We start from the raw sequence: 22,033 nt of genomic DNA on the forward strand, positions 1-22,033 counted from the left end.
AAATGAACTTGGTTATTTTCTACCAATGCATTCAGTAATACCCAGCTCCATTACTATGTTTGCACCCACTCTCTAGAAATTGTTTGTGAGCAGCTAGAAAGTTATAAACTCCAGTGATGGGAGAGAAATGGTATAAAAGTTGCAAAAAACAGCAAATGAGATTTCAAAAATTGCTTAGCACTTATTACATGCCCTCCCCGCTTTAAATTTCTCAAACTTGATAACTCGAGTACAGACTGAAACATGAGTAAAAACAAACTGCTCAATTAGTCAAGTCTTGTGGGACTCTGTTTCCAACTCAATGCCGTGTTTTCCATATTGCCCAGACAAATTTGGCCCTAGGCGACTCAGCAAACATTATTTGGCAGTGCAGAGATCTTGCTAACATTACAAACTACCGCAGGCTAGACTTATTTGCCCGAGGAGGACGGTAAGTGAAAGGCATGATGACTGTGTCACCATGGAAACTGGTCAAGAAATGAATTATTCCAAGTTTAATCTGACTTCACAACTGCAGATCTCCTCCCTCCAGCCCCTCGTTAAGCCCCCATCTGACTGGAAGAGTGTGTGTTTCCAGAAAGTGTCAGGGCGTGCGTCACAGTTTGACCCATGGGCAGAGGAATGAAAAGCCAAACCGTCCAGCAGAGTGACTGATGAGCTCTGGACCGTTTACTAAATCAACCCCTGAACCCACGAGTGAATCCTTTATTCATCTATAGATAGATGATTATGTGCCCTCAGAGAAATTGTGTTTGCAAGAGAAGCAAGAATTAATGGCAAAACATTGGTTAAAAATGGTTTTGATTAGACACCATCATAAAGCCTGGTGGTCTCTATGCCTTATTCATGAGCATGTAAAAACCTCATTTGAAAATAAAATGTAGCTTCCCTCGGTGAGGTGATTGAGTATGAATTATTGACTTTAGAAATTGAGGTATTCAATACATATTCTTTCAAGCATTTATATTTTAACATCGCTACAATGTGAAACTATCTAATGTTGAGGTACTTGTTTTTGAATAGCATTTTAAAAATACAGTTACCTATTTATGCTGCCTGTTTCTCAAATGTACAAGTGAGCCTGTATTTAAAAGAATAGTCTACATTAGTTTGTTTGTTGCAATTCAAACCCTGCAGCACACAAATCAGGAAAATATCCAGCTAATAGCCAGGATGTTAGAGATATTGACACCACCTCTCAAAAAAATGTGACCAGACAAAAACAAAGTATCTAAAATCATTTAATAATTTGAATTGATTATTTTTATTTATTTGTTTAAGTTTTAAATCGTGTTTTTTGGGTTCACACCTTTTCATACCTGCATCTTGTTCCATAAATGTGATGTAATGTTGGAATAAACCCTGAGTCATAGGCCTTTTTCAGGGAAGACATTTTGACAAGTCACAGTAGAAAAAGCAGAGGTGTAACTAATAATTGAATTCCACTGAGCTGCGTCTGTTTCAGGGTCCTGGTATTGTGCATGCATGGCTCACTGTCACACTGTCGTGACTAACTGGGACACTTGAATAGAACAGAGTCATTGTTAATGTCATTGTAACACCTGTGCTTTTAATTAAAATAATGATAATTTTGTTTGCCTTCTTAGGAGCACTCTATAAATGTGTCACTCAGTTATCATCCCCTTTGCACGAAGAAAATAAAATCTGTTTGAAGACGCACAAACAGGAATTTAGACACAACATGTTGCCAAAGCAAGTGAAATTTGCCAGAATGAAGTTCTTGTAGGAAATCTTTATTAATGTGTTTATTTATTTTGATTGGCCTACTTGAATCCATCTATAGTATACCCACTGTGTGCTGAATGAAGGACGTGAATTAATGAAATAATGACCAATGCCTTGTGGAATTATTCAGACGCACAATCAACAATAAACCAAAAACTCTCATATGTATGCACACAGTATCTAATAACACAATATATTGACCGCATACAAATTTAAACAGCCACCAGTCCCAGGAGAAATGCAACAATCGAATTTATGCAAATAAATACATACAAACAACCTCAGATAAATACAAAATATACAAAATATAAATGTATGCACCAGTTCATGTCATGGTACCACACTATGTCTGATTGCATTCATGAATAAATAATATACAGCCTATCATATCTTTATCTATCATCATTTTTTTTTTTTCATTTTCCTGTTCAGTGTTTCAGAAATATATTCAGGGCGTTATTGTTATTGTTGTTATTATTATTTTTTATTAAATATTTGATGAAAACCTGGTTATAGAAGTGAAATTACTGAAACTTCACTTAGAGTACAACTCCACACCCCACACATTCTCTCTCTCTTTCTCTCTCCCTCTCTCTTTCTCACACACACACACTTCAAAATTGCTTTATTGGAATGAACAGCACAACATCAATGCTGCAGCAGAGAGCATCAAGAATCAATGAAGCAGAATAAATATATTTCATAAAAACAATTTTCAAAACTTGTTGTGTGTATGCTTATATTTGTGTGGGTGTGATTTTGTATGAAAGAAATAATCATTAAATAAACAAATAAAAACAATAAGCATTGATGTTATTGCGATAACTTAAACAAAGAAGCAACAACAACAAAAGATAACTATCTTCTATTCTAAACTTTGTTTCCACTAGTTGTTCTCAAGTCAGAGATGGATTTTGTTGCATTTTTGAGGGATTTCTCGCAGTAAAAAGCGAAGTTTCTGCCTTTTGATTCAAATTCGGGGTACATTTTATAGCAGTATTTTTTCTCTTATATTATATAAGTCATATTTTAGGCATTGGCCACTCTCGGGCTGCCATTCCCCACCAAACCACGCGGTGGTGCTGTGACGCTCTAAACCACCTTCTCACACTCAGTTGCGTCACCTGAGACACTTCCGGGTTGCACGCTTCCGACACATCTCGTGACAGCCTTTATTTACTGCTGCTGTAAATAGTGAATCTGTGGCAGTCGGTTCTCATGGGGGGCGGACGACCCCCCACCGATGAATCTAAACATGGGTTTCTTCACTTAAAGCTGCTGTAAAGGACGAACCATGTGGCGAGTTAAAGGTTTCGTTGGACGAGGTGAGAGAAATCCTCCCCTTGTTAACCCAGTGCCATGTTGTTTCTTTACGTAGGTTAATTATTACCAAGTTTTACCAAGAAAAACACGCTTTTTATTGTGATTAGCGCAACTTTAGCTGTCCACAGAGGTTGGCTAACAGTGCTAGTGAAAGTCAGTTCATGTAAAAAAAAATTAAAAAAAATAAAGGAAAAGTCAGTTACTTTCTATTTACAGTTACTACTCTGGTGGTTTATTTTGGTCGATGTCGGCTCCTGTTACTGAGCGACCACCTGTCACAACCGGTCTGCAGAGTCTGTGTGTGTGTGTGTGTCTGTGTCTGTGTGTGTGTGTGTGTGTATGTATGTATGACTGACTGAACTGTTTTACACACAAACACAACCTACCTTACAGTGTCCAGTGTGCACACTTGCATGAAACAGACACACATAGACACACAGACCGTGTATATTTAAATTCAGTGTGCAGACATTGTGTTAAATGCATCTCTTTGTCTTTTTGTTTTTACTTAAAGCTGCAAAAGGTTTTATAAAAAATATTTGCTGAAACTTTGACTCTATCCTGATTGTAGTACACAGACAGACAGAATCAGGTTCCTCTGGCTCGTTGTAGTTCTCCTAATTTGCACAGCTCTGATTGTTTTTGTTTTTTATTGAGGCCTGGTGGATTCTTGCAAATGCCATTATGAGTGCTAGGAGGGAAGAAAAAAAAAGAGAAGCATTTACATACACATAGATTCCTGCACACTGAATTTAAATAGATACACTTTATATGTGTCTGTATGCAAGTGTTTGATGACAGAAAAGTTATTTTTATACAAATTACCTACTGCAGCTTTAATTTTAATCTTCACCTTAATTATTATACCAATGTCAGGATTTATGCATTTTATTACTTTTTAATTGGCATGCCATGTATTAACTTATTATTTATTACTAATTTTCAGTTATATTTGTGTTTTACTGAGCTGTATATGTGTCTGTGCACACATATAGTTGAAAACCTATGTAACATTAGTATTGCACTGCAAACTTAATTTATTGTCATGCTAGTCAGTGTATAAACAAGTTAACCATTCAGATCACATTATTTTGGTTCTTGCCTCCTTTGTAAGACTCATTTGCATGATGAAAAAAATAGCCTATTCCTTACTCTTAATAGGAATATATTTTAGGACTTTGATACTGCAGAAGTGCAGCTGAATCCGGCCTGCTACCACTTTATTTTTTTATGTCCCGGAGTTAACTATAATTTCATAGAAATGAACTGATTAGTGGTTAATTCATAGAAAGGTTCCTGAATAGGACGTTGTGGTTTGGTTCTTATTACGGGCAAAAGTGAGACAGTGTTCACTTCCAGTGAATTAATTCCAATTAGTACTAATGTATTATCAACAGAGTGTCTTTGTCAGAGTGCAGCAGGTCACTACATGTGCAAATGTGAAATTTATCTCCAGTCAATCATACAAATCAGCATAGAAGGAGAGTAAAGTTTCCAGTAATAAACAACTAGTGAGTGAATGTTTACTTGGGTTTCAATGAAGCAGTTCTCCTGAGAAAATCCCTTTTGGAAATCAGCAATTGCATACAAACTACAAATGTGACTAAATAACTCTCAGATCCTAGTCTCTTTTCTGAGGAGCCTCCCTCTCTGGCATCCTCACAGTGGACATTAATGTGTAATTTCTGCTGTTTTTGTCTTCCCACCACCTCTCAGTTCTGCATCGATGCTATGGCAACAGCCCTCTGCGACTGCCACAGAACCACCATGTGGAGGACGAGGTCATCAACAGCTCGACCGTCCTCTCTACCTCTCGACACACCTCTGACATCAGGTACTGTCCACACCTCCAACAGCTTTCTTTTCCACTGTTCACACTGAGTCTGGTATACAAAATCCTAGAAAGAAATAGAAAGGAACATTTTGAGCGTCTCACTTTGATCTCATGACTTCTTTGCCCTCAAACAACTGGCCATACTATTAGCTGATGAAAAGAGAACCTTTGAATCAAGGTCAAACCTCAGAGACTGCTGTCATCTCTATCCTTTCTTGTTCCTTTACCCCTTCCTTGAACCCATTCTTTGCTGGAAGCCCACTGGCTGCCTCCGTTTCAGCTGGTTGCATCACCCAGCAGCATCTGCTGTAAGCATGGACAGGGTTAGCTGAGGGAACAAAGCCATCCGTCTTAAACAGAGTGTCTCTGTGATGCCCAAATATAATACACTGGAAGTAGAAACAGACATGTAATTCTTATATTTTATTTGTGCCGTTTTTCTGTCAGCTCTCAGAAGGAGGAGGATGGAGAGAGGAGGAAGAAACGGAGGACCTTTCAGTTTGGCTATGCTGAGCTTCCACGTTACACAGCTCTGGATGCAGTGGGATGGGTATGGGTTTTTTTGTTTCCTTTTCAAATGTAAAATACCTGATACAATTACTAGTATGTGCAATATGACTTCTGAATGTCAGTTTTTCTTTAAAGAAAGAAGTCACGCAGCTGCTCACTGAGGGTTTAAACAGTCTCTGGACTGATGGGACAAATATTGCATGATGGCCTGTCTTTCATGTTCTTTTTGACAGCTGACTAGTATTAAATAGATGTAGATTAAATTGTGATCAGAATAACCAACTTCAGCTCTCATGACAAAAAGAACAGCCACTAGAACAACCAGTCCACCAAAAATCATCTTTGCTGCACACAAAGCTGTGCTGCTGTTCTCCCCCTCACTTCTCTATGTAATACTCCAAGTGCTGTGTATTTAACGCAATCATACACTTGACTCTCAAAACTAAATACTTTCTAAATATTTAGTATACTTTTGCCACAATGTGAGAGGGCACTCACAACATGATGTGGTTCACAGTATCTCACATACACTCCTTCTCCACACATACTGTCAATCTTGAACTAGCAAATTCATTCCTTTAGCACCACTTAGTGGTCTCACTTGATAACTGCTTTTAAAGTACACAACAGAGGTGAGCAACAGTCTGAAGGTTTTCATCTTAACCGGTGTTACTCAGATGTTGCTGCAACTAAGTTACTACAGTTGTAAATGTGTCATCTGATTACCTTAAGAGCTTCATATCTATTCATAGAGGGGTTACCCTGCATAGAGAATTTCCAAAGGGGGCCACCTCCGTGTGTCTTCATGGAAAATACTATTTTCTAACAAGCGTTGCACTTGGTGGAAATTGGGCATTACCTCAATGTGGTGGTGGTTGCAAATGATTGAGTGTTGATCTAAGAATACAAAGAAATTGTTGTATTTGGCATACACTGTTAAATAGGGGTACAATATAACTGAGGATACAATATTAAAGGGTTCATTTCACCTGGACTTTAATATAATAAAATATGATTTGCATGATAATTGTCATTTTCTCATATAATTTGTAGAACACCTAAAATATATTGCTTGTTCTCCACAGGGTGCTGCAGCAGTTCTGTTCATGCAGTTCTGTAAGAGGATCCATTCCCAGCTCTCTTCAGGGTCCGAGCCGAGTCCGATCCCTGGAGCCCGGACAGCACCCTCCACCCTACACAAATGTGGCTACCGCATCCTGCTGGATATCTGTGAGTCCTTATCAGATTATTGTAACTAAACCCATTAGTCCCACTGATGGTTCACCATTATTATATCAGCTGATGAAACCCATTACAAAGATATTTCTACACAGCAGACCATCTCACCCCTTTTTCCTTTCGACCTCCGGTGATCAGAATCCTGACTTTGTTCTGTTGTTCACTGTCTGTGATCTCCAGTGTCCAAACGTGATGTCCTGCCCAGAGGAAGGAGTGTGTTGTGTCTGCAGGGGGTGCCAGAGAGTCAAAACCAAGATCAGTCCCTGTCTCAGAGAAGCAGCAGCAGCAGCAGCAGCAGCAGCAGCAGCAGTGCAGGTGACACTAGTCTTCACAGCAGTAGTGAGCAGCACCGTCTGACTTCTGACTGCTCCATCTCTGACCTACAGAGGGCACTCCTGCACCAGGATTCATCTATACCCGGTTTGTACTGTACTGTGCTATTCATAGTTGTCAAAAACAGCATTTTAAAATTAAAATTGTATTAACCAAGTAATTTAGGGGCAGGAAACTAAGATCTTTTCCTTCCTGACTCACAGAGGAATCACTTCTGTCAGTATCCTGTCCTCTGCAGAATGATGCCAGCCAAGACAACACAAAGACAACAGATGCTAATGACAAGGTGGGAGACTCCTTTACTTTATGTCAAGTTTATTTTTAAGAAAGCAGCATGTTTTTCTTTATCTTTACAAAGGACTGACTGACTTTTTTTATCCTCCTCTTCATTTTCAGGACATGTTGTCGGGTGAGGAGAGGCTGGCAGAAGCAGCACTGAACCTCAGACATGTGGGAGACACCAGTGTTCCTGTTATCCTAAACATCATTGGTAAAGTCACACACCAAATCATTATCACACATTGATTTATACTCAAGACAATCCATTTTACACAAACCAAATGTCATATGTTCTCTCTTTAACAAAGTATTTTAGCTAAATTAACCCTAATCATTTTTTTCCTCTACTCCTAGCTAATATCTTCATCTCTCTGTTTATGGCAGGTCTAGAAAGTGCCAAGAGTGAGAACTACGAGGAAGCTTTTATATGTTTTGTTGCTGCAGCTCGGCAGGGTTACAGCAAAGCCCAGTTTAACTTGGGTGTGTGCTACGAGAAAGGCAGAGGAGTTAGCAAGGACAAAGAGAAGGTGAGACTCCAGGCAGCACAGTTTAGTTTCTGAGTGCTTCATCATTCTGAAGATCATCGTACTTACTCTTCTACAACGAAAGGAATCAGTCTTAAGATGATTCTCGTGTGTTTTCTTTTCAAGGCTCTGTATTACTACTGGCAGGCAGCAGCTGGGGGTCACAGACAGGCTCAGTACCGCTATGCAAAGTTGCTCATGACCAGCAGGGGGCACCAGAGTTTAGAGGAGCTGAACGCAGCCATCAGCTTACTGGAACAGGCTGCTGCAGCTGGACTCACGGAGGTAGAAATCATGACATAATCTTAGTTCTTGCATAGAATATCTTTAGCAACTGTAGTGCAAATACATTCAACTTCTGTTTAACAATACTTATAGTAATACATTTCCAACAGTGTTTTATCACATTATCTTTATTATGAGATATTACACTATAATATCACTGCTCATTTAAGAACTTGTCTACATACTTCACAGGAGGCATTTTGACATGTCAAAGTAGGAAAAACAAAGGTGTAAATAATTAAATCTATGATGGCTGAATTCCATTTAGCTGCTTCAATTTCAGAGTCCTGGTATTGTTCATGCTGTCACTGTTGTTAATGTTATCAGTAACACCTATGCATTTTGACAAGTGAAAATGTCTACTGTGAAAAGGACTGTTATACATAACTTGTTCAAAAGAGCAAGTGAAAACTGCTCCTGGAAATATGTCTCTTATTCATGATGGTAGATAATAAACACTACAGTCCCCAGGACTTTCTAATGATTATTTTCATTATCAATTACTCTGCAGATCATTTTTTTGATTAAAAAATTCATTGGTTGCCCTATAAAACGTCAGATAAGATAAGATCACAATTTCCTAAAGCCCAAGGTGACAACTTAAAATGTTTTGTTTAGTCCAACAAACGGTACAAAACCTCCAGTTATTCAATTATATATCGTATAAGAGAAAGACCTTATTAGTGAATCTTTGACATTTTTGCTTAAAAACCAACTGACAGTATGTACCGATTATTTTTCTGTCAATCGACTAATTGATTAATGGAGTTATCTCCTCAGCTCTGTTTCTCACTATTTGCCGTGTGTGTGTGTGTGTGTGTGTGTGTGTGTGTGTGTGTGTGTCACTTGGTACTGGTGTATTCTTACAGAAGTGAACCAACTCTATGTTTCTCTCCCTCTGCAGGCTCAGGTCTGCCTGGCCTCGGTCTACTCTCAGGAGCTAGTGAGAGACGGGAGCAAGTCTGTCCAGTACCTGAAGATGGCAGCAGAGAGCGGAGTAAGTGCCCTTCTAGATGCTTCTAGAGTTTTATTTATGGCTTTATTTCTCAGATTTCACCTCCCACTGTACAATCTATCATTCTGCATTAGAAAACAGAGTACCCCCCCGTCCCTGCCTGTCTGTGCACAAATGCCACAAAACCAAGTTCTTGTACATTACAGAATATTGTTCTTGAAGTTGAAAAGGCCAAAATCACATTTATTTTTTCTCACGTGTGCAGGACGACACTGCTCTGCTGTTGCTGGGTCAGTGTTTTGAGAGCGGCTTTGGTGTGCAGCAGAATCTGAGGACAGCAATTGAATACTACAAACGAGCCGCTCGAGCTGGCAACAAGCAGGCTAAGAGCTTACTGACGCCTCCTAATGACATGCTTAAGGGTAAGCACACACTGATATTAGTCATTAGATTTTGTGCATTTGTGAGTGATGGCACTGCATGTGATGAGCATTTAATGAGCCAAGACAAAAGTGCTAATATCTGTGAGAATGAGCAATTTCTCCTGTCTCCCCTTCCTCTTCAGCAGAAGAAGCAGTGCTGCGCTCCATCCGTTCAGCTCCATGTTTCTCTGTAGCCGATCATTGGCTCCAGCAGCCGCTCTCCTCTCTGGCCAGTTGCATGGCTCCCTCCACCGGTCACGCCGTGGCCCTTCCCCTCCTGCCTCACTCCTGGAGCACCGGGAACCTGTGTGCCCCCCCCACGCTGTCTGCCGCGCATCTTCACCTCCATCCCCAAAGTGCTGAGGGAGGAACCTGCCAGTGGACTGTAGGGATAGGATAGTTGACCTTTGGCACAGGCCAAACTGAATAATGTGTTTCATGTGAATGTATTTTCCCCAGAGGAGAAAGGCCAGCGTGTTTTAGGTGTGTACATAATTGTGAAGTCTGAGTTAGAGTGAATAGTTTTTATACATAAAAATAAGTGGGGTTTTTTTTATAAGTCTGAAAGAGTGGTTGGATACAAAGTCTTACAATATTATGTGTAGAATGAGATGGAGGCTTTTTTTTAATTATTTGTTTCTATACAGTACAGTGTTCAGTGAAATAAGTTCTCCTGTGGTTAAGAAAATGTGATCTCGTGCCTTTGGGAGGGGTGAAAATATCAAGCGGTGACTTGTTTCTCTCTCTACTAATGAGGGATAAATTACTCTCTGTGCTTTACATTAGTGTCATATTTTAACCTTCAATAATACTGGTTGCTAAATCAGTGAAATGGTCCATTGTTGTCTATTCTTGTAAGAGACAAAAAGGGAAATCACTACATTTTTTTTATAGTCCAGCATAACTAAGCCAAAGTGAATTATGATGCACTGTGAGGAGGATGTTCTACTGTTATGCGCACAAGTAAAATAAAGAAATAATCCTAAAAGCCTATTGGAGGCTGTGTGGTTACTTTGTTATTCAGTGATGAGCAAAAACAGTATTTCATGGAGCAAAGATCATTGTAATCTGTATTCACAATGCTTTTAATTCAGCAATAGTGAAGTATAGTTAACTGTTATCTCTATGGAAATAACTTTACAGATGGTAAGTTTAAGGAGCACTTTAAGTCAATCCGATTTCAGGGTGTGTTTGAGGGGCAGATCTGATCATGTGCAGCACTATAAACCATTCATATATTTTCTCAGACTACCGAATGACGTAAGACTCCGATGATGTGTGATTTCATTACCTGAGTAGCAAAATAACACCGGTGGATTTATTATGGTTGCGTCTCCTCTGTGCGCCGAGCGTCCTGCGTCCGCGGCTCTGATTGGCCGGCCGGGTGAGAGAGCTCCACAGCGCCGCGCCGCTCCGGGATCCTCTGGCGCAGAGAGAAAGCGCAGCTTTGGCCGCCAGCGAGCACCTAGTCGGGCTGGGAGGGCAGATGATGTGATGTGATCCAATACGGGCGGCCGGCTGCAGCTACGGGGCGGACTGGCACTTAAAAGCGTCTGTCGACCTCGGCCCTGCTCACTACTGTGTGTGTGTCGTCGTGGGAGCGGAGGCGCAGAAGCCCGGAGGCTGACCGTAAGAGCGGTGAGTGGATGTAAATAGATGCTCTCGATGGGATGTGCTCCCCTCCCAGTGCGGCGACGGTGGTGGTGGTGCTGGTGGTGATGGGGCTGGAGAGAGAGGAGGAGAGGGATGCTGAAGATTTACTGCGTTTCACGTATCGACAGCTTTTGCTTCCGCAATATTGGCAACTCCACCTATACATCCTCTGCGATATGGTGGATTTAAAGCTGATCTAACGCTGCTTCTGATACACCAGAGAGGGAGTTTATGGAGGGGGGCTAGATTACTCCACCCATGACATCATCGACTTTTTCAAGTTCATTTTCTCCCCAGCTCGCGCTTTCTCATCTGTTGCATTTCATTCGTGAGGCAGTGGGTGCAGTTGAGAGTTGAGGAGAGAGGCCTGCCATCACAGGGAGTAAGTTGATACAGGATGCTTTCCTCTGACAGGCCGAGATCTCTGTCAAGAAACGATATGATGATGAGGAATCTCCAAAGCATATTATTGACGTGAGGTGATGAGAATGTGATCTTTCATTTAGGGTGACCTTCAGGTGAAATAGTCTTGTCTGTAAATCTGTAGCCTCTACAAGGTGAGCAGACAGTATAAACAACTAGAGCAGATAAGGATCCTGTTTTAACACCTCGCTCCAAAAATAGAGAGGGAACATTTTATTTTGTCTGTCAACAACTTTTATTTTTATTCATCCTTTGTTTTCTTTTTTATCATGCAAGTAAATGTGCAGGAGACGACCTGACTTGTATAATATCTGCTTGTTTTCTGTCATGTATACATTTTACTGTGATGCAAACAACAGGAGGAAGAGCAGCAACAGGAACAATAAAGCAGAAAAAGATCAGTTCAATGAGACATGATTGTTTTATTAGTATGGTTGTATTCTGTCCTGTGACCAGCTGCTAAAATCTCGTGCATTTCATCGTGAATGACCTCTGCTGTTAGAGAGCACAACACATTTATTGAGGAGTTTAAGTACCTCTGTGTGTTGACTGTGCCCCCACTGTCCTGCAAACTGCTGTGTCATTCTCCTCGCTTTCTCCCTCTGATAACCGTTCTTTTTTTCCCCCTTCCTCCCCGCTCCCCTTGCGTCCTCTCCTCGCCCCACTTTGTTTAACTAATGGAGATCTGGCTGCATTGTCTGCTGGGGGGGGAGGGAGGGAGGAGGAAAGTGAAGGCTGCTATCTTCTGATCCAGTTTGTCTGCAACTCAGACGTTATTGGAAAAAAAAGAATAGAAGAAAGGGACAATGGGGAGTTGAAATGCTGTTTGTTTATTACTCCTTGTCAGATTTAGGGGGGTTGTGTCAGGATGTGTAATTCGTCCTCTGAGTCATGCAACATATTTGCTGTGATTTTCAGCTTCAGTGGCTCGTGGCACAATTTGTAGCTAGCCTGGTGGAAAGCTTGTATCTCCAGCTTTTGAGGCTTTTAGCTTGGGGTTGACATCATCTTATTTTGAACGGTTTTTTATAAGCCCCAACATTTATGAAATTAATTTGAGCTGACAGATGACGATATAGTCCATCAGTTAAGGGGGGGAGGGGGGTATTTATGTGACAGTATAAGCTGGTATTCAGATGAGGCCGCACGCTTCAGTGCAGGTAGTTTGTACCTGTTGACTGTGTGTCTGAGTCACAGGCCTGGAGCATGAGCGCAGATTCAGCACAAACAGGTTGTTGTGGTTGTCTGGCTCAGTGACAGAGGGACAACAACACAGCCACCCCGGGAGAGGGGAGCCGATCGGGGCCCCGCATGAACAAAGTGCACTGCTCAGGGATTCTGCTGCTTCCAAAATCCTGCCTATGTGTTTTCCCAAGATCTTGTCGTGCTTTAAAATCTGCTGCGTTTGTATTTTCCATGTTTCTGAGAAAAGGCGCCGATGATGACTGCAGCATTGTTTCAGGTGTATGTGTGTTTATGATTGGACGACAGGATGTTTATACATTATGCTTGCGTGCCTGGACATGTTTTTCTACCTGCGTTCGGCCTCTTAGCAGCTTTCCACAGGGTTGCAGTCAAATTAAGTAATCCAAAAACAGAAGTGACAGTGATGCAACCCATACATGCGCCATGTCTTAAGATCATAATGATTCTCTGCCACTGTCTTTGTTGCTATCCATCTGTCTGTATTCAGCATCGCAGGGATGATCCACCCAGAGATAAAAGAGACATGGCTAGCTAGTTATCAGGCGCTGGCTGCCACTTCTCCTCCCCACAGACTGGCTTACTGCTCAGCCCCAGCTTTGAATGTCAGTCCTGGATGAATAAATCGAGGGTCTGACTCACTCCCAGTATCATGCAAATGCAATCCAGCTCCATCACTCTGATGCAGTGTTGTTTTCAACTCTTCAACAGTGACACTTTGTGTGTCAAAAAGGGCACGAGGCTGGAAAAGAGTGCACCATATTGTGTATCAGTAAGTGCCCCCCGAGACTGGCCGAGCCGCAACCAGAGAGAGCAAAGAGAATTTTATCAGCTTCACGTTCGGTTGTAAGATCAGAGAAATGCAAATGAGTGAGTCTCAGCTTGATGACGTCACCCCTCCGTGATGATGTCAGAGACACATGGAGAGATACAAACAACAGTATATTATATTTTTTGTAGTCTTAATAGTTTAGTACAGCATATAAGCAAACAGGCCAGAGAAACAAAGCTTTTTAAAAATATACTGACCCAGTGACCAACCATTAACCAGCCATACAGATTTAGGCATAAAAGACGCTTGGAAGTACAAGAAGAATGAGTGTTATTGTACTCTCACTGACCCAGAAAAAGTAGGAAGTGAGGAACACTTCCTTCTCTATCTTTTCAAAAATCTATGTTTGAAAAATGTTCCTGAGCATATTCTTAACATTACGGCTCTGAACTTGACACGTGAGGTAGAAGAACTCTGTGGGGTCCTTTTAAAATTGTATTCAGAAAGCTTTGTAGGTTTTATGTTCCAGAAAAATCATTACGAATCTCACTCTCTTCATATTTACTCCTACTATGTATTTCATTCAGTCTAAATCTATTTACATTTACATTTATTTTCAGATCTACATATCATGTCAGTGAAACTCAATTAATTAAAATTAATTTGATTGAAGGCATTGAAGTGTCACAGATTAAGTGGAGCCAGGCTGATAAATTGACAGACAGATATTAGCTCATCACAAATATACTGCATCAGTATCTGTTGTACATATATGACTGCCAATAGATAATAAATAATCCTACCAAAAACGTTATAAGATACATATTTATGTTGATTTATGGGCCTTACCTACATGGCTGCCATAGCTACACAGTAGTGCTCCACTGCAAACCTTCTGCTCACTGCAATCCCCAAGCTCACCATGGTCAATGAAGGAACATCAGCAGTAGTCTCCTATTCAGTAATATATACGGTGAAACAAAAGTTACCTTCCAGTTCTCTAAGTACACTGCAGCCCACTGTTGCTCTGCATCACAGAATTAATTACACAATGTAAACACTGTTATTGTTGGGAATATAATTATTGCACAATGCGGCTGGATCACATATACATCCATCTGGACCTGCGTTGGTTTCCTACTAAGTGAAATCTGATGCTTAACTATAAATAAAAACGTACGCCAAAGGTATCTATTTTGTTAACCCCTTTCATTAACCATAAATTAATCTTAAGGGATCTAAAAATGTAATGTTGATGTAAAAGAAGAAGGATATCGGTATCGATATTGGCCTATATTGTGTAGCACATTAAATTATGCATACATGACTTCTGACAGTGTGTGTCCTCTCTCATCAGCTCTACCACGGCAGTGTATTTCCTGTCAGCCATGATGTCAGTACAAACCCCCCCTCTCTCCCGCTCTGGGTCCTCCCCCTCTAATGTGGGTCTGGCCAATCGCAGTGCCCCCTCTTCAACCCCTCCCACTTCCCTCAGCCTTCGCTCATCATACAACCAGCTGCTTGGACGAGACATCATCAAGGAGTCCATGGAAACCGGAAGTTCGGCCACCTTGCCAAAGAGCCGTCAGAGGTACGCAATGACCAGTGTGCGGAGCGCCATGGGCATAAGTGACAACTTGGCTTTGTCTTCTAAAAACCAACCTGTAACCAGAGGGAGGGGTCTCCCCACAAAGTCCTCCTCCAGTTCTGCCCTCTACTCCTCCTCTTCCTCCTCTTCGCTGTTTAATACCACCAACCCCAAACTAGCCAAGAATGGTGCTAACATGCAGAGACGAGCTGAGAGTCAGCAGCTGGAGCTGAGCAGGGCCAATACAGAGGGTAAAGTTCACAATGATCTGATCAATAACCCCAGTTCTGACTGGCTAGAGTCTGGAAAAGACAACTCACAGCTGCCCCCATTCCGTAGAAGGACCAAGAGCTTCTTGGAGTACCATGAGAAGGGCTGGGATCTGGACCTCAGTTGGGTAAACAAAGAGGACAAGGAGGAGAAGAAGCAGCAGCCTTCCCCAGAGAAGGAGCAGGCCAGCCCTGTCAAAGAGAGGGAGAGCCAGAAGGAGGAGAAGCCCAGTAGCAAGCAAAGCTGCCAGGAAGAGAAGGAGGAAGTGGAGCCAGTGGTGGAGGAGGAGGAAGAGGAAGATGACCCTACACCAACACCAAGACAGCCCCTGCTTCCTGTGGTGGTGGAAGCCCCTCTTTCCTGCTCCTCCTCCTCTTCCACCAATAGCCCAGAGTGGGTCCCAGATAACCAGAACCAGGCTCCAGCCCAGGTCCGAGAGGAGCTCTGTGCTCCGGTTCAGGCTAGTCCACGCAGTCCTGCAAAACCACCTAGGAGCTCCCAGCCCCGGGTGATCAAGGTGGAGCTACACCCAAACAACGAGAATCAGTTCCTGCAACAGTACCCACCTTCTTCTCCTAAACAGGCCCGGGCTGCGGAGAGGAACACCCCTACAAGAAGCCGGGCACCCCCTGCCCTGCCAGATCCTGAACCAGAGACTGGGCTCCCTAAAGTGGGTTTAAGAATGGATCTGACTCCTGACACTCCATCAGAGGATGAAGACTCCAGCTGGACCACCCTGTCTCAGGAGACGCCCTCTCCTCAGACTCCACGGGAGACAGGTCTGTGTGTTTGTCTTTTCATCTGATCTTTCTTTTGAAACAAAATAGCACCTCTATGTCAGCCTTTAATCTCGCCTCTGTTACACCCTCCTTTCACTCCCCCACTTTCTCTCTCCCTCCCTCTACCTCCTACAGACTATCTGATCTGGAAATTTACCAAAAGCCTCTTCTTGAGCAAACAAGTCTCTCCGGCAATACTGCTGGAACCTTTAAGGCCCCTGTGAGCCACCTTATGGCGCAGAGAGTCATTAGGATGGACGGAAGGATAGGATACTGCAGATAGCAGGGTGTGAAAGAGGAAGGAAAAAGGAAAGAGAAAAGAGCAGAGCTGGATTTAGTAAGAGATGATTGCCTTGGATGTAAGGCACAAAGCAATAGTCCGAGAATATGAGGGTATGGAGGAAAATATAAGAAGGCAGACAGGGAAAGGAAAACCAGAAGAGAGAGGGAGGGAGAGATGCCCATTGGGTCCTACTACAGGGGATGAGCCCCGGAGTTGCTATGACAACCGCAAATAAGTAGGGACAGGCTGACCATCTCTGAAATGTATCCTGTCCATCCCTATGTGTGTGTGTATGTGCATATGTCATGATCGTATGTGTTTTTGCAGAGCTCGCCTGTGTGTAGGCATGCATATGTATGTTTGTGTGATACACTCACATGCAATATGTGTTTGTGTATCGCTGTCATCCATCAGCAGATGTATGGGGTGATGGGGACCTGCCCCCAGGCTGGCGGGAGATCTCAGACTCATCAGAGGTCTATTTCTGGCACGTTCCCACCGGCACTACACAGTACCACCGACCTGTTGCCTCTGGCAACCAACACACCTCTCCCGACGTTGAGCCAGACACTGAAAATGACCCACAACAGGAATCACAGGGCTCCCTGAAACCACAAAACGAGGTGACAAGACCCACAGCCTAAACACACCTTGTGGTCAAACATATTTATATTTTTTCAACTGACAACTCCTAATAATAAACTAATTAGCAAACACATTTATTTATAAAGTTCAATCATAATCTTGAGAATAGTAGTTGGACAAAACAGTCTTAACTCAAGGTCCTTGGTTTTAACCACGTTTCAGTGATTGAAAGTAAGTGGACCTTGAGTTAAGATTGTTTTGTAAAAATTTGTTAAATGTAATGACTTTAAAAAAGAAGTTTAACCACAGGTTTAACAGTTTTCTGTGTAGCTGTGGTAAGGGAACCTCCACAATATCAAAGGTTTACACTATAACTGACAAATATATAATCTTTGTCTATTGGAGAGTCGTTGGTGATCAATGACGTACCCGCCATTGTCTGTTTGTCTCTCTATCTTTATCCGTCTCTCTCTCTCTCTCCCACAGCGCCCCAGCAGTCTGATATCTGACAGCTCGGTGGAGCCGGTCCCCTCCCCCTCTGGCTCCTCCCCCTCCTCCTCCTCCTCCACCCCCTCCAATGATGTCACCTCTTCTGGACCAAATCTCAACATCACCACCTGCGCAGCCAAGGTGAGACACAGAGTCACATTTATTTGGGTGTTCACTCGTTGGAACTGCCACTCTCTGTAGAAGTTCATATACGTTTTTGTGATATTTTTAAAATGGTTTTATTGATTCATTTTTGTCTGAATGGGAATGTTGGGAATGGGAAGTGTCTTTTGAAATTTAAAGAAAAAACTCCTTTATTGTTATCAGCAAGAAAATACAGCTTTGACTCATCTGAGTAACATTTTGCTTTAGTCTGCATTTTCCCTAAAAACGTGATGGTATTATCATTATATGTCTGCTTTCACTGCTGCATTTATTAAATTGAAATGAGCACACAGGAATCTTTGTTCAGGTGAGCCTGAAGTGCATATTCAACAAAGATGAATATCTCTCATATGAAGTTAAAATGAGTGTTAATCTCTTCAGTTATTACAAAGCAAAAAGATCAAATAAGTTGGCAAAATAGATTTTAGAATCTGCCAGTGTCAGTGTCTGCTAATGTCTCTTTCTGAATGTCTGTCTTGCTTCAGGAGCTAAAGGACTATCCAGTCTACCCCGATCCCAGTCTTAAGGCGTTTGAAGGAGCCACCCTCCGCTATGCTTCACTTAAACTCAAGTAACAACACACATACTCTAAAGTAGAGAAATATGTATAATTTATAGTTTTTCCAATAGATTTGTGTAGCAAGGCCTGAGCCATGATGTTTTTTTACTTTACTGTGACAATTCCTTATGTCTGATGTGTCTCTGCAGCCCGCCAGCCCAGCTAGAGACAGTGGACCTCAACAATACCTTCTCTGATCCAGAGGCAATGGTAAGATCATAACAAGAACATGTAACAACAACATACTTAACGCTTGAGTATGAAATAACTGTGTTACCAAGACTTTTACTGGATAAATTATAAATATTTTTTTATATTTTTTTTAATTTTTTTTATTATAATTCTAATGGCTGTATGGTGTCACAGTTTGCAGATTTATATACAGCAGACAGGCACCTTTATATTTGACATTTGTTCATGGACACACAATATGTGTGGTGACCAGTCAGGACGAAGTCACAATTACAGACAAAAGCTTCAGATTATATATAACTGAGGATTCAAATATTCCCACAAAGTTATAAGCCAGTGTGCTGAGTAACCATGAACCCAAATACTATTCAGATACTACTCAGTATACCACCTATACATGATTATAACATTTGATGAGCACATATTCCAGTTATTTAGTCTGACCTTATTTGTTAAACGACATATCAGCCTTTCAGGAAATTGTGTATTTGTTGATAAGGGGAGATCACCAGGCTTTGTTTGCAATGATGTAATGAACCTGCTCACTGGCATCCTGTCCTCTTTCTCTCTCTCTGTCTTTCTCTCTGTTTGCTGCAGCGCCACTCAGTGGTTACTTTGTGAACTGAGCTCTGCTGAATTTGTTTAAAGCCAAACGGTTAGCATATAGAAAGGCTCAACCAGCAGCAGACGTGTGGATGGATGATCACAATGAAAGTAGGAGCAGATAGATGAAGGAGCTGAGGAATGAAGAATCTCTCTGGTTAGGTCTGGAAAAAGACAAGACGGGAACCACAACAAAAAATGAAAACTGGGGAGCTGGATGGAAGTGGTCGGTCTGACATTTTTGGACCTTTTTGATAGTAAACAAATTTTACCATTGTTGCAAAGGACATATTTAATTAATCCAACATACAATAGTGATGATACAATAGGGGGTGATATTTTAGATTCCAAAACCAAAGTATCATTTAAGTTTTATTATTGTCTTTTTCCAAAAAGAACAAACTTAAATCACAAAGGACAGAAAATAAGACTTCTCAGATTCAAGAGAAGCTTGAGATCTCAGAGGAACCCAGAAACACTGGGGATAAGTGTGGGAATTCAGATATGATCTCAGAATGTGTGAAAGTTTAATGAGGAAGTAACCAAGAGAGAATAATATGGTCAGTGGCAGAGAGAGGGATGATGTGTGATTGTGTGTGCATGTTTGCTCGACACTGTTACAGGGAATGTATCCTGAGGTTTTCATCAGCGGAGAAGAGCTCCCTGTTGTGGTAGAAAGAATGAAAGATAAAGGGTTAAAGGAAGAGAGGAGAGTGGATAGAGGATAGAATAGCTGCTGGCCTGGGGCAGTCTACACACACACACACACACTCACTCACACACACACACACCAAGTCTTTCATATTTCATGTGTTGTCTTCCCCAATCAAACCTCTCTCAGTTATTGCTCTGATGGCTGGCTTGCGATGGTACAGTAGCTGTCACTGAATACTGTACTGTACCTCTGTGAGCAAGAACAGGAACTTTATTTGAGTTACTTACTGTTTGTTAGTATGTGGCTACTTGGGTTGCGTTTAATTCAGAATTTAAATTATGTGAAGACTGACTTGATTTGAAGAGGATTAAAGGAAAATTTCAATTTAATTAAACTCAGATCTTTTTTTTGTACATTTGGTCATGGTTTCTATCAGTTATGGTGACAATCTACTTACCAAGTTAATTACGAAATCACTGAAGGAGATGTTAAAAATTGTGAGGGGGGAATTATTTTCCATAAAATAAAATAAATTGATTTAAGCCTGCAATAGCCTCAGAACAGGCTAAATAACAGCAACATAAGGCTACTGTTTCAAAATTGAATAATACATTTATTTATTGTAGCACATAAGAATGTAGCACTAGCAGAGCGCTAAATATTTTTTATCTTTTGAATTATTCTCATGATGTCAAAATCAGCAGTTTGCGACTTGCAGCTCTCTCTTACTGGTCAACTGTCCCTTCGCATCCCTGTCCTCTACGCACAACAGACAACACTGTCCAACATTCTGAAACAACAACTAAGCGATAGTCTTTTTGCTATTTGTCTAGTGATTCATAAAGCTTAAACAGAGGGGGCACAAATCTGACGGGGACAAACCCCCTTTAAGACCCCCAGGGGCCAGGCCTGGACAGTGGTGACATTGCTGTAAAGAAATTCAACAGGTCAAAAACCATGAATTATCAGAGGCTCAGACAGGTTTTAAACAAACAGATTAGCCAAACTTTTGTTTGAGAGAATAAAGTTAAATTATTACCCAAACTGTTTGTTCATCATCCATCACAGCTGACAGTCTTGTTTCAACTTTGACCTAACTTACTTGCCCTAATCGTGCACACACAGTTTTCCTGTGCGATGAAGTACTATTCCAACATTTTAGGTGACATTGTTGCCTTTAAAAGTAGATTACTATTTATATAAGTGTGTTATTTCTTACAAAGTGGTTTTTGATAATCTGGCTGAATTTTGGCTTGTTTATAACTTTTCTACTCGTCTGACTAGTCTTGTTTTTTTCCCCTGAAACTATTGTTGGGTCAATGACGCCCTGTTATGCAATCTCACCAGTTATTTTGGTGGGCACAGTGATATAACCAACAAAATGATAAGACCTGAGTTTAATTATCCCTTAAGGATAGAGGTTAGGGAAGGATATAGAGTCAAAGGAATATTGTGATTCCTTAAGTTTAACGAAAACAAATGTGTGTTGTGTTTCTTCCAGTCATTTCCAGTGCGATCTCTGGGCTGGGTTGAGATGGCAGAACAGGACCTATGTGAGGGGAGGAGCAGCGTGGCCGTCCATCACTGTATCAGACAGCTGTCCTACTGCAGGAGGGACATACGAGACTCAGCCGGTGTCTGGGGAGAGGTCAGTGTGTCAGCAGAGGCAGACAGTTACATGCAATATACAGTGTGTATACCAGAGAGGGTTTCTTTCTTGACTTTTTGGCTTGTGAGTGAAGAACAACATGTTATATTTTGCATGTCTCGCAAGTTCAACCACAGAGTGATTTGTCTTCTCATTTTAAACGGTGTCTGTAGAAGAAGAACTATGTTTAATGCTTTTGTAACCCAGTGGGGGGTCCTGACCCTCCAGATTGTGAGCACAAGCTGTAGCTATTGTTTGTGGTCTTGCAGGGTAAAGGGATGCTGTTAGTGCTTCAGGACCGCATGTTGACCCTGGTTGACCCAGACGATCGCAGCCTGCTCCACTCTCAGCCAATCAGTAGTATCCGTGTCTGGGGCGTCGGCCGAGACCACGACAGGTAGGTGGACAAAACAAACATTGTTCTTCTTCTATGACACCTTTCTTTTGTCGTTGTTGCTTGGCGAGTATGCTTGGCTATTTGATCCCTTTCTTTCAGCAATTCCAGATGTATTATGTCTTCTTGAATTTGAATGAGAACACACAAACATGAAATTCATGTTACAAACACACACATAAATGTGCAAACACACAGTATGCACAGTAACAAACTGTAAAATGTATGTGTGGAACATTCTCGCTGTTAGAAGCTGATTCAGGAGTTTCAACTAATCATCAGAGAATAAAATGACTCATTATTATTCAGTGCATATTTGCAC

The 22,033-nt window shown here is 41.5% G+C and overlaps 2 protein-coding genes across 6 annotated transcripts in view; both read left to right on the plus strand.

Moving 5' to 3' along the window:
- The first annotated feature begins 2,875 nt into the window (after positions 1-2,875).
- dele1 (DAP3 binding cell death enhancer 1) lies at positions 2,876-10,443 on the plus strand. Of its 2 annotated transcripts, none has more exons than XM_051418921.1 (12): positions 2,876-3,071; positions 4,786-4,903; positions 5,351-5,453; positions 6,499-6,643; positions 6,833-7,072; positions 7,189-7,271; positions 7,382-7,475; positions 7,649-7,791; positions 7,915-8,073; positions 8,978-9,070; positions 9,294-9,450; positions 9,594-10,443. In XM_051418921.1, exons 1-12 carry the CDS (start codon positions 3,041-3,043, stop codon positions 9,848-9,850), a joined length of 1,623 nt encoding a protein of 540 aa, XP_051274881.1. In that variant the 5' UTR covers positions 2,876-3,040; the 3' UTR covers positions 9,851-10,443. The 2 variants fall into 2 exon arrangements, with proteins under 2 accessions (XP_051274881.1, XP_051274882.1); XM_051418922.1 differs by having other exon boundaries at positions 9,597-10,443.
- A 308-nt stretch (positions 10,444-10,751) lies between these two features.
- Positions 10,752-22,033, plus strand: part of LOC127374008 (amyloid beta precursor protein binding family B member 2) — a 40,631-nt gene continuing 29,349 nt past the window's right edge. The window contains exons 1-8 of one of the 4 annotated variants that reach the window (XM_051418914.1): positions 10,752-11,088; positions 14,859-16,138; positions 16,839-17,044; positions 17,493-17,636; positions 18,146-18,231; positions 18,369-18,429; positions 21,171-21,317; positions 21,587-21,714. In XM_051418914.1, coding sequence (XP_051274874.1) covers positions 14,890-16,138; positions 16,839-17,044; positions 17,493-17,636; positions 18,146-18,231; positions 18,369-18,429; positions 21,171-21,317; positions 21,587-21,714 — 2,021 coding nt within the window. In that variant the 5' untranslated portion in view covers positions 10,752-11,088; positions 14,859-14,889. Of the gene's footprint in view, positions 11,089-11,144; positions 11,486-14,858; positions 16,139-16,835; positions 17,045-17,492; positions 17,637-18,145; positions 18,232-18,368; positions 18,430-19,050; positions 19,241-21,170; positions 21,318-21,586; positions 21,715-22,033 lie in introns of those variants that run through there. The other 3 variants (XM_051418912.1, XM_051418913.1, XM_051418915.1) reach the window with 3 other exon arrangements.

This window comes from Dicentrarchus labrax, unplaced genomic scaffold (genome assembly GCF_905237075.1).
Source record: "Dicentrarchus labrax unplaced genomic scaffold, dlabrax2021, whole genome shotgun sequence".
In the NCBI taxonomy this organism is placed as follows: domain Eukaryota; kingdom Metazoa; phylum Chordata; class Actinopteri; family Moronidae; genus Dicentrarchus; species Dicentrarchus labrax.